At 48.6% G+C, this 11,858-nt stretch overlaps 1 protein-coding gene across 2 annotated transcripts in view; it reads right to left on the bottom strand.

Annotated features, from left to right (window-relative positions):
- FGFRL1 (fibroblast growth factor receptor-like 1) overlaps positions 1-11,858 on the bottom strand; it is a 312,078-nt gene that overhangs the window by 16,577 nt on the left and 283,643 nt on the right. For both annotated transcript variants that reach the window (XM_019526169.1, XM_019526170.1), the window contains exons 4-5: positions 9,763-9,843; positions 1,075-1,359 (exon numbers count right to left, since the gene is read on the bottom strand). In XM_019526169.1, the coding sequence (XP_019381714.1) occupies positions 1,075-1,359; positions 9,763-9,843 (366 nt within the window). The remainder of the gene's footprint in view (positions 1-1,074; positions 1,360-9,762; positions 9,844-11,858) is intronic.

Here is an 11,858-nt window from a genome sequence, read left to right as displayed (position 1 = left end):
TTCTCATCCGCCCATCCTTGTAACCTATCTAGGTCCGATTGTAGCCTGCTTCTTCCTTCTAGTGTGCCCACGTCCCCACACATCTTAGTGTCATCAGCAAATTTGAACAGGGTGCTTTTTACCCCCTCGTCCAAATCACTGATGATTTGGTATTTGATCTTTCCCCCTGCCTATCTTCTCCTTTTTCTTGAACTTGCAGTTTCATCATTATTTCCATGGTAACATCCTATGATATCATAAACAAAACATGATTTTGGAATAGGAGCTCTTCCTCCCTTAGACTGGGTCGCTTTTTCACTATCATCATCTCAGATAATAATGTTGAAGACAGGAGATTAACGCCACAGAAGCAGAAAGGTTAGATAGGAACAAGATAATCACCTGCTATTTCAAAAGCCAGATTTTCAAAGATGTTCACATAACTGAAGATGCAGCAGAAACTGACTGGGTTTTTGGCTCTCCCCCTCTGTGTCAGTCTGCATCTTCTAGCATTTAAATACTTTTAGAAATCTGGTTGTCTGGGTAATGACTCCAGTGACAGGGCTTCTATAAATTCTCTTGCATGACTGCTCTGTAGGAAGAGGTATCTTCTGCCTGACATCCAGCCTAAGCTCTCCATTGATTAATGCCATTCAGTGTAACCCTGTGGCAGCTGTATACACTTAAACTACTTCTCTAACTCTCCTCAGACATATGAAAGGCCTTACCTGACTCCAACAAAGTCATTAGTGGATCTAGAAGCAGAGTACTCTGGCCCTTGAAGTGACTATGTTAGCTGTCCGGGATTTTCTCTGAAGGCATATCACACTGTGGTCTCCAGTCATAGGGACAGTACTGATTCCCATGCATCTCCCGCCCACTCTGGGAGCCTTTCTCCCCAGACACAGTAACCTGTATTTATCCAGGATATGATTATGTCCTGCCCATGCTTCAGACCTCTCTATCATTGATTGTGAAGAATGGCTTCTCTGTCTTCAGTGACGCATGCAACACCTCCCCATCTAGTTTCCTCTGTGCATTTAGATACCCAGTGCACACCGATTTTGGTGCTATGTCCCAGAAAGCAGTACTTACGGATTACTTCAACTTTGTACGTTGCATTAATTTCCCCAACTCTGTTGAACACTCGGCACGTGTATTTGCCACTGTCCTCCGGCTTCAAGTTCTTCAAATTTAATGTCCATTTCTTTTTCTTGTTCTCCCCAATCTCCTGCGGGGTGAGGGGCTTATTGTCCTTCAGCCAGGTAATGTCAGGTCGTGGGTTCCCACTGGCAACACATTTCAGGCGGACAGAGCTCCCAACAGGACGTGCGATCACTCTCCGCCTCATCTTGGCCGGTTGTGTGAACCTGGGCCGGGCTGCAAAAGACATTAAACATTGACTATAATAGGCAAGGTCCATGATGGATGATACAGCCAGGGGGTGATTCTGCCGCCAGCTGGTTCTGCCCTCTTCATTTCTGAGGCATCTAGCTCCAAATAAGCCAGGAGTGCCCATGTATCACTAGTGCATACACTGGCAAAGACAGCTTCCTTCAGTAAAGTAGGTCCTATGTAGGTTCATAAATTTTAAAGCTGAGATAATCTGTAATATAGTTGCATTGCTTGAACCAACTGCCATAAGTACTGGGCCAAATACCCACCTAACTGATATAGGTCAATGTCTCGGTGCCATAACTGAAGACAGAATTTAGACATGGATGGTGTCTATACATGTGATCTGGGGTGGGGGGGTGGGCGCTTTAATTAGAGCAACTCTGTGAGCTGCTCTAATTAAACTGCCTGCAGGGTCACGTGTATTCAGCATCCCACGCTTCAAAATGGTGGTGAGAGCGTTTGCAATAAAGTTCATTCGATGAGCTTTAGTTAAAGCGCCCCTGCCACCATTCTGAAACACGGTGATGCTGAATATACATGACACGGAGGCTGCTGGAGCATGCTAATTAGCATGGACCAGCAGACTCGATTAATTAAGTGTGCTCCGATGCATGCTAATTAGCACATGTCAGAGCAGAGCTTCATCATGTGTACAAGTGCACACAGTTTACATTAGAGTTACTATCGTGTTTTGGGCATTGATGCTTTATATTCTCTGGTTTTAGCTGTGATCAGAAGCAGACGGGTAAAAGTCCCCCAAGGCTGACTGTTTTCATGATTTCTCTGTGAAGAGCTAAACACCTCCAGCACGTACCAGCTTTAATGAGAGAAGAGAGGGCTCAGCATCTCTCAAAACATAGTCAACCATACCACAAAGTCAGGGAAATTGGGAAACTAACCTAGTTCTCTCCAGATTGCTATACCAATTCTGCCAAGCCCATAGGTTTGGACTATGACTGGACATTCAGGCTTTTCCACGCTGATCTGAACCTTCCAAGATTCACCCAGCATTGCTTTATGAAGTATACACAGCAAAAAAAAACCCACTTGCAAGAACAAAACATGGCACAGACTTTTGTGATTAGTAAGAACTATAACCCAACGTAACCCAAGTAGCAGATGCAGTACTCCTCAAGCTACCAGTAGACTTGACGAAGAGTTGTGGGTTATGTTCCAACCTTACCTTACTAGAGATGGAGAAGCACAAATATTTTCACTACTGCACCCAAAAGAACAAATTCTCAAGTGGAAGCTCACATGGAACCAAATCCTCAATTCAGAAATAATGGGATACAATCTTCTAAAGACCCACAGGAAATTAACCATTAAACTCCCATCAAATTTCAATTATTGTTTAATGACTTTCTCTGTCCCTTTTCAGGGGAAAAGAGGTGACACAGTCTTATTCAAGTGGCTTTATTACTTTTGCTGAGTATCCTTCCTGTATAACCATTAGAAGGTCTAACCGATCAAAATACTGAAAAATACAATAGTCCTAAGAATGTAGAAATGTCTTCACATGCTGGATTCAAGGCGAGAATCATAACTAACAGCAGCGTGGAGTAATTTAGAAGAAAGCAGAAATTCCCACAAGCACTCAAACTGTGCTGTACAATAACCAGGAACATTGCTAACCCTAGTTCCTCCAATTACTATTAATTGATTCTCTTAGGCCTGAGTCCTACCTAGACTCTTTCTATTCCAAAAATAATCCTGAAAAATCACCTTCCTCTCACTACCCATGGACCATGGTCCCCTCTTCTCATTCTAACTTCTTTCCTGCACCCGTTGGCTCTACGCAGCATCATCCCTATTTCCTCCTTGTTTCCTAACTCCCACCATTTTTCTGCTTAGGCCCAGAGCCAAGCGCCTCTGTGCTTTCTTGTGTGCTACCTTCTTCACTGGCAATATCCTCTCTGATCCTTTCTTTCTTTAAATTCCAAGTCCTTTCCTTCCACTGTCTTTCCAGTGACGCACCCTTCCCCACCAGCCTAATAAAATCTCAATTAGGAGATCTTCCTCCCAGCCCCAGCAGCAGCAAACAAACTGCATGTCTCAAGATAATCAGCAGAGATCCTGGTTTTCTCTATTGACAAATCCCAAATTCTCTGATTTAAAAACCCCAAATCCACATTTTTCCACAATTAAAATGAAATATCACTACACACACACACACACACCTTCTATATATAGGTATCAGTTGAACACAATGTTTTATTGATATATTTAAAGAAATTCAGAAGCCTACCAGTGTCTTGGTCATTATAATAAAATAAATTCTAAATACCTATACATTTTGGCATTTGATTTTGGTTTTTTTAATCATGGAAAATTAGAGCTCCCCCTGCCCCCTTCACTCATCAGGATGCAGGTCCAGCTGTAGCTCCCCTCCTCCCCCTGCTGCTTTGTGGCACTCAGCAGCCCTGATATGCCAGTGCCCTACCCCTGTCCATGCCCAAGCCACCACCCCCTCCCCTGCCCTGCTGGTGTCCCTCACTCCCAGCACACAGCCACCCCAGCCCTGTTGGTGCCCCTCACTCCTGACCTACTGCCCCCTGCCTGCAGCCTCCCAGTGTGTGAGGAAAGGGGTGGGTGTGTGGGGAAGGGGAGGTGTGTGCACAGGCAATGGGGAGGTGGGAGGTCATGGGCCTCCCCAGATTTCTGTGCCCACAGCAGGGTGCAGGGCTGCAGCTGGACCAGCTCAAGGCAGAAGCTGCCTCCACGGCTCAGTGGGCAGGATTTGGCACAGGAGGGAGCACTGTGCTGCCATGGCCACCAAGGTAAAGCACCTTGAACCCATAAGAAAGTGAACTCAAGTTTGCTTTTCAAAAGTGAAAGGGAGCCAGAGCCCTGCAGTGGCCCATACCAGGCACCAGGAGGCACTAGACCTCACCTCCCAGCCTGACACCCAGTGGGGGAGTTGGGTGATTTCCCCAGCCAAGCCCCCTCTTTAGCTTCCAGTCTTCTGAGGAGGGACCTCCCACCAGACCTCCAGCTGGGGTCTCCCTAGCGCTGGGGGAGGAGAGAAGCCCCCAGTGGGGTGTTTGTCCCTCTATCCCTGTGCCTAGAGCCAGTCCCCCTAGCCATGCCCCCTCCTCAGTCCAGGGAGCCTGAGAAGCGGGCCTGGGGGGAAACCCACCCTGTCCCCTGGACCCCAGCCAGGGTCTCCCTTGCAAAGGGGAAAGTGGGGAGGGAGGAAGCGTCCAGCAAAGCGCCTCTTCCCCTCTCTCCCCATGCCTGGAGCCAGTCCCCCAAGCCACGCCTCCTCCTCAGTCTGGGCTGGCTGAACCCTCCCTTCCACCTGGACCCCCAGCTGGGGTCTCCCCAATGTTGGGGAAGAAGGAAGAGGGGAACCCCTAGCGGGGTGGTTCTTCTCTCCCCTGCTCAACCTGGAGCCAGGAGCTGGGCTGATCACCTGGCCATGCTCCCTCTTTGGCCAGCAGGCTGGCTGAGGAGGGAGTGGGGGGGAATGGCCCCCCATCCAGCTCTGGTCCCCCACACTGTGCCAGGTGCAGGGATGAGGGAGCCCTCAGTAAGGGCCATTTCCACCCCCCACCCCCCCACTCCCTCCTCAGCTGGCCTGCCAGCCAAGCAGGAGGCATGGCCGGGTGATTGACCCAGCCCCCAGCTGCGGGGAAACCTGCAGTGGGGGCTTTACTCCCACACCCGAGCCAGGAGCTGCCCGGATCACCTGGCCACCAGACCAGCTGAGGAGGGAGTGTGTGTGTGGGGGGGAAATGGCCCCCACTGAGGGCTTCCCACCCCCTGTGCCGGGCACAGCGCAGCCAGGGGTCCAAAGCTGGGCTAGGGTAGGGGGGCATTTGCCCCCCACTCGCTCTGAAGTTGCCCTGCCGGCAAAGCAGGGAGCATGGCCAGATGGTTGACCCAGCCCCCAGCTGCAGAAAAGCCCACAGTGGGGGCTTTACTCTCCCACTTGAGCCGGGAGCCAGCCTGATCATCCGGCCATGCCCCAGCTCAGCTTGCAGACTGGCTAAGGAGGGAGTGGGGGGGGAAACAGCTCCCTCTCACCCTGGCTTTGGACCCTCAGCCAGGCTGTGCCCATCACAGGGCGTGGGAAGCCCATAATGGGGGCTGTTTCCCTTTCCCCTACTCTCTCCTCAGCTGACCCAGTAGCCATGGAGGGGGTGCAGCCACGTGATTGCCCTGGCTCCCCGCTCAGGTGGGACTGCGAGCTTCCCTGCAGCCAGGCCAATCAGTTGGTGATATCTGCTGCCCAGCCGGCAGGCCAGCTGAGAAGGGATGGGAAGGAAAGACAGCAGCCTCCTCCTCCTCCCTCTCCCACCCCCTTTCCAGACCCCTGCTGCCGTCCCAGAAGCCACCAAATGAGCACGGCCCCTAGCACCGCTGCTTCACTGAAGCTGGCTCAGGGGGTCAGAGCATTGGCTGCCCTGTGCCTCCTGGGCAGAGCTGCAGCCTGTGGCCTTGTCCCTGCCCAGGAGCTGGGCCCTGCTGCCCCTGCCAGCTGAGGTGGGTGGCAGGGAGCAAAAATGCCCACCCCATGCCCAGAGGAGGGGGGAAGCTGGCAATGTGGGCATTAGTCTCCTGCCCCAGCTAGAAGCTGGGTTGATTCCCCAGCCAAGAAGGAGGTGAGGTGGGGAAATCCACCCTGCTCATGGCTGCTGGGGATGGAAAAGTCCCTGCTGGCAACTGGGGGCAGAGCCAGCCCTGCTCTGTTGGAGCAGAGCACACAGCCCAGGGCTGCAGAGCATGCTGGGGGATTCTGATTTAACTTAAACCATAAAGTGATCTGGGACAGAAGTTCCATGAACCCAAATCAGTTAAGTCTGGTACTACATTGTACTAGGTTTATTTTAAAGCAGTTTTGGCCATTTTTAAACTGGTTTATGTGTATTGAACTTTTATTCTGTTACAGGTTTAAACCAGTTTCTGATTATTCTAACTAGTTTATGAGTAACTTCCGTCCCTAGCCATTGGGTTGACTGGTGCTATCAAGTCCTGCACTGGTGTAGAGCAGCACTAACATCGCCAGGGGAATGGCGGGAGTCTCTCTCTCAGAGCTCCCCAGGTGAATTGGGTGAATCTCACTATTCGTCATAGGAAGGTGCATCATGCTGCTGTAGTGGGGGAGCCACATCCACAAGATGCCCAGAGGACATTAGCTGATGAGCAGTCCTTATGCCCAGAAAAGACCAAGGACTGGTTTCTGGCTCTTGTCAGCACTCAGGGATGGAAGAGGCTGGTATGCAGCTCCCTGTGAGCAAGACTGTCAGTCCACGAGCCTCTCCTCATACATTTGGAAGAAAGAAGCCAGTCCCCTCAGAGGTCTGGGTATGTCCCCCACACACTGGCCTTAGACTGAGCCATATCCTCTTGATAAGAAACACCCAATAGTACATCTTCAGGGTCCTTTCTTGTGTGAACAGCCACCTGCCTCCATTGCCACCCCCTGCCCCTTGGCTGTCCTTTTGGGTCTCAGCCATGTCATGTTATTTCAAACTCTTGTGCAGAAATGCTTTGCTCTCCATGCACAGCCTTTCATGTGTAATCTAATGAAGTGGAGCAGCTTCGGCACGAATGTACTAGCAGCGACAGCTGAGCCAGCAAGTGTGACATACTAGCCCATGCCATAGTTTTTGGTGTGTAAATCGCTGGGTATTCCCTTGATCATCTTCTGAAACAGGAGGCTTCCCTTCCAGTGCAAACAATCGTGCTCCCGGAGAGCTAATTAACCCCTACGGCACCTCACACTGTGAGCACTCGAGGGCATGAGGTTTAAGCACCAGCCCTGGGACCCACATGTTAATAGAGCTGCAGGGTGCTGCCTTTATGGACGTGGAATGCCTGTCTGTGGGGCAAGGAAGAGGTTAACAGCCAGCCGTGAAATGCGTCTAAATTGTTATCTTCTAATAAGGCAATAAATTAGTCAGAGCGCATGCAGGGCAGGCCCATGTAAGGTTACATATCCACGGGATGGCATTCCAGCACCAGGGTCAACATATCACGGAGCAGGTCAAGAAGAGGCATATCTACTAATAATTTTTCATACTGACTGATGAGTTAATAATCCCGTGTCACTGCCCATACCCGCTCTCTGGTTCCAGGCAAATATTTCCATTATTTTTTTCCCCTCACTGGGCAGGTACAATATTGTGAAACAGAAACGGCATCTTTCCTCACTGCGCCGGTTAACAGCAGCTCTGCTTTTAACTCTCATTCTGGGCTCTGAGAATCTTTGTTTGAAATCTTATGTTCACCTGCTTTACAATCCCTCTCCCAGACACTGCAGGTAAAGCAATACTTCGCAGGCTGCTTTTTTTTTTTTTTCTTCTGAAGGTTAAGTGATTACTGTGGCCTCCAAAGCTGCTCCATCCTGTGTGCAGTATACTGAAACCAGATCCCATTTACACAGTCCTGAAATGTTTCCTTGACAAAAGCCTGAATTGGATAAGTTCAGAGAGGCCAGTTAACAAAAGGAGAAAGAAGGAGAGATACAGAGAGGGAAGAAACAGAGAGGCAAGAGTGAGAGAGCAGGAGAGAGAGGCATAAAGGGCCATGAGTTTGCATTTACTAAATATCTGTCCCCAAATCAGGACAAGACTTTTGCTTGATGAACTGCCCGAGCTCCCCATTACAAAGCATCTCTATGTTATTTATACCTTGCACAACAGTCCAGCTACACCACTCAGAGTGTGCTTTGTACACACAGACTGCACATTGGTACAGTTTTAAACACTGCCATAAGAAAGGCTGAGGGAAAGCATGAGTCAAGAGAGACAACAGGACAGTGTGGGCAGGTTTCTTGCTGAAATTTTGTTTACTGGAAGACTTCATCAGCCTAATTAAAAGGAAATAATTCACAAAGGGATGTCGCACAGAGTCTTAGTTGAACAGATTCTTTTCCCTGAGGAATATCTCACAAGCGAATGGATTAGTCCCAAGTGTCATGCCGTGAAATGGAGAGAGTTAATGCTACATATGCAGATGCCTAATTTATTAAGACCAGCCAAAACTACCTCCAGGGGGCACACCAGCCATGGAATCCTATTTTTCCTCTTGCCTCCTCAGAGAAATGAGGCAAGAATAGAGATTTGCACTGGTTTCTTTTCCTAATGTGAGGAATGACCCAGTTATTCCTCCCGTCTCTGTCTCCCCTTGTCAAACTTGTCTCGTCTCAAAATGACACATCCCCTCCATCGAACCTGAACCCTTCACAAGAAAACAAGCACAATCTCTTTGACTGGTCCAAGCCCTGTCTTCTCAGTGTAATACTGCCCTTTTCTGCCTAGAATCTGAACTGTAACACAATACTGCCATTGACTCTCTACTGCCAGCTCCTGGAGGAGACTCTTCTTAGCTCAGCTGGTATAGGTTTGCCCCTTTGAAGCAAATGCTTTCCATCCTTACTATGCCATGAAGATACTACCTAGCCACGCTGCATGGCATGATGACACCCAGGAAGCTGGTAGATGGCCACTCACCCACGTGTCACACATCATCAACAAACAAAATATTAAAAAGGGATCAATGAAACTGTGCTGCAAAAGCAACATTGAGCTAGTGACACCTCTGAAGTGTCGGTTCACATCTCACCCGTGTCTGTGGCGGCCAACAGCTGTTTTGCTTATTTTCTTTTAGAGGAGAGCTTAACCCAAACCTTGGACTTAGACAACTTAAACCAATTCTGCTCTGGTTTGAATTATAATAGCTGCTGTTGCTCTAGAATAGCATCCACCCAAACCCTAAGTTCTAGCACCTCTCAGCATTGAGAAGTTCTTGAATTTACCTTAAAAATAGTGAAAAATGAGATTTTCAGAAATGCTTAGCATTGGTTCAACTCTGCCCTTCATGAAATCAAAGCTCCCACTCAATTTCAGGGGGAGCAAATATACGCCGGCCCAGGGTGCCTTTTTAAAACCGCAGAGTAAACTTCAATACGATTGTCATGGAGAACCCTTCTGAGGTCAGCAAAAGGCTGCATGTGTAAGGGAAAACCACAGCCCAGGGAATGAATTCAGGACAAAACTGTCTTGAGAGGGAGCCAAAGATCCATTGTGGGTCACAAGCCACATTTCATGGGGCAAAGCAACACTGAAATCAGAGTAGATCAGTTCAGACTGATGCATTCACAGATTCACAGAAGTTTAGGGCTGGAAGGGACCTCGTGAAATCATCAGGTCCAGCCCCCCTGCTCTGGGCAGGAAAGACTGCTGGGGTCAAATAACCATTCAGTGGAGAGTATTTGATATTTGACCATTGCTAATAACAAATCGGTCTTTGCACTGAATTTTGTACCTGGCCTTTTCCATCCATTGAGTGCACTTCTTTGGTTCTGATTATGATGGCTAGCACTGATGGGGATATGAAGGAAATATAAAGAAAAAAAACCCCTCCTCTCTTCCTTACCCCACTGCTTTCCAGAATGGTCTTCATATTCTCCATTGGAGCCTTCAGGTACCTGGCTGTCCTTTCCTGAGCTGGCATCATCTGCAGAAAAATGAAAGGGAAGGATGTTAAAAATGTCCCCACACAGGACTGTTTGAACCAGAGGATGGAAGGGAATTGTACTGGCTTTGGGAGGCACCACACTGCTGAAATGCACTTAATGTGCATTTCGCATTCAATATCCTGGCTCCAGCAGCCGAGCAGTTTAATGAACAATTTTGTTTGCTGCTTTATGAGCTTTTCGGCAGGCTACTAACGTGATGGGAGATTAATCAATGTTTCCATTAATAGCTGACAAAAGCCCCTTTGTTTATGTTTACAGGTTGCTGTTCCCTTGGAAGAGCTGATCCATTCTACCCTCCATGCAAATAATGGTATAAATCAAAATTACAGCTAATTAAACCCAGGAGGTGGGAGAGACTTATGTGATCAGTCATACAGAACGCAAGGAGTGGAATTCTGGCAACAATTTTACCTTGCAGCTTCCAGAAAGGGCCAGGAAAGCAAACAGGCTTATTGGGGTCAAACAAACCCTCAAAGATGTTGAAAGAAACGCTTTGGGCAAGAAGGCAATGTTGAGTACAGATGCTATTTAAAAATATAAATTACGAACACAGGAACGTGTTGGGCTAAACCAATGATCCATCTAGTCCCATTTTCCTACCATCATAATTATAGTCTATTATCCCATTGCCTAGAAGCTGTGATTGTGCTCCACTGCACAAAGCAAGAGCAGCCCCTGCCCTTCACTGCTGACAGTCTAACTAGACAAAACAGACAAAAGGTAGGATAAAAACAAATGTTATTATCCCCTTTTTAAAGACAGGGAAATGAGGTTCAGAGAATTGCCCACAGTCACATAATTTATCAGTGTCAGAACCAGGATTAGAGCCATGGTCGCGCGACATGGTAATAGCATCTCATCAGTTGGACCGCAGTTCAGCCCATGAGTTGCTCAGGTCAAAATGAGCTAATGCAGGTGGCTGAAGTGAGGGATCCTTACTTCAGCACCTACATACACTGTCTGATTTGAAGTAGGACATTTTACATGGGTCAAGGCTGCACAGCTGGGCTAGGGACAGAAGTTACTCATAAACCAGCTTAAGTGATTAAAAACTGGTTTAAACCTGTAACAGAATACAAGTTCAGTGCACATAAATCAGTTTCAAAGTGGATGAAACTGGTTTAAGATAAACCTGGTTGAATGCAGTATCAGACTTAATTGATTTAGGTCAAACTGATTTATGAAACTTCTGTCCCAGACCTCTTCTTGGTTCAAGTTAAATCAGAGTCCCCCAGCATCCCAGCATGCCCTGCAGCCTTGGGCTGTGCTGTCTGTTCCAGAGAGCAGGGATCCCACCCCTCTGCTCCCACCCCTCTGCTCCCTAGCTGGAGCAGTGAGGGCTGGCTCACTGCCCTCCTCCCCCAGGCAAGCCCCTGCTGAGGTCTGGGGCCAGGGAGGGTGGTTAAACTTCCCTTCCCCTGAGTACGGAGCTGCCCTACCCTGCTTACTCAGTGCTGGCTGCAACTGTGGACTACAAATCCCAGAGGCACCTGGAAGCAGAAGAGGTAGCGATGAGCAACACTGCAGAGTCCTGTTGTTGTGAGTCTAGACTGCAAATCCAAGAGACCTTGGGGGCAGCAAGAAGAGGAAGTGAACTCAAAGCCCATGCTGTCTACATGCCAGAAAGCCATGCTTTAGCACCCTCCTGCTTCTGGCTTGAGCCACTACAGGCATGTGGCTGCATTTCCTGACTCAAAAGTGAATGCCTGTTTGTTTGCTTATTAGTTCAATCTTTGCAGCTTATACTAACCTGTAAAGACTGAATCAATTCAGCCTGAGGCTTTCTGACTGTCTGCACTTAGCCTTGGAGACTGGCCCTTAGTCACCTTAGAGTCCTAAAGGAACTGGCTGGGGTCATTGCAAGTTCCCTGGCGCGGCTTTATGAACATTCGTGGTGCTCTGGAGAGGTGCCGGAGGACTGGAAGAGGGCCAGCGTGGTTCCCATCTTCAAAAAGGGGAGGAAAGAGGACCCGGGGAACTACAGGCCAGTCAG

This window comes from Gavialis gangeticus, unplaced genomic scaffold (assembly GCF_001723915.1).
Source record: "Gavialis gangeticus isolate Ggan-Ray unplaced genomic scaffold, GavGan_comp1, whole genome shotgun sequence".
NCBI lineage: Eukaryota > Metazoa > Chordata > Crocodylia > Gavialidae > Gavialis > Gavialis gangeticus.
This window is presented reverse-complemented; position numbering and strand designations above follow the sequence as displayed.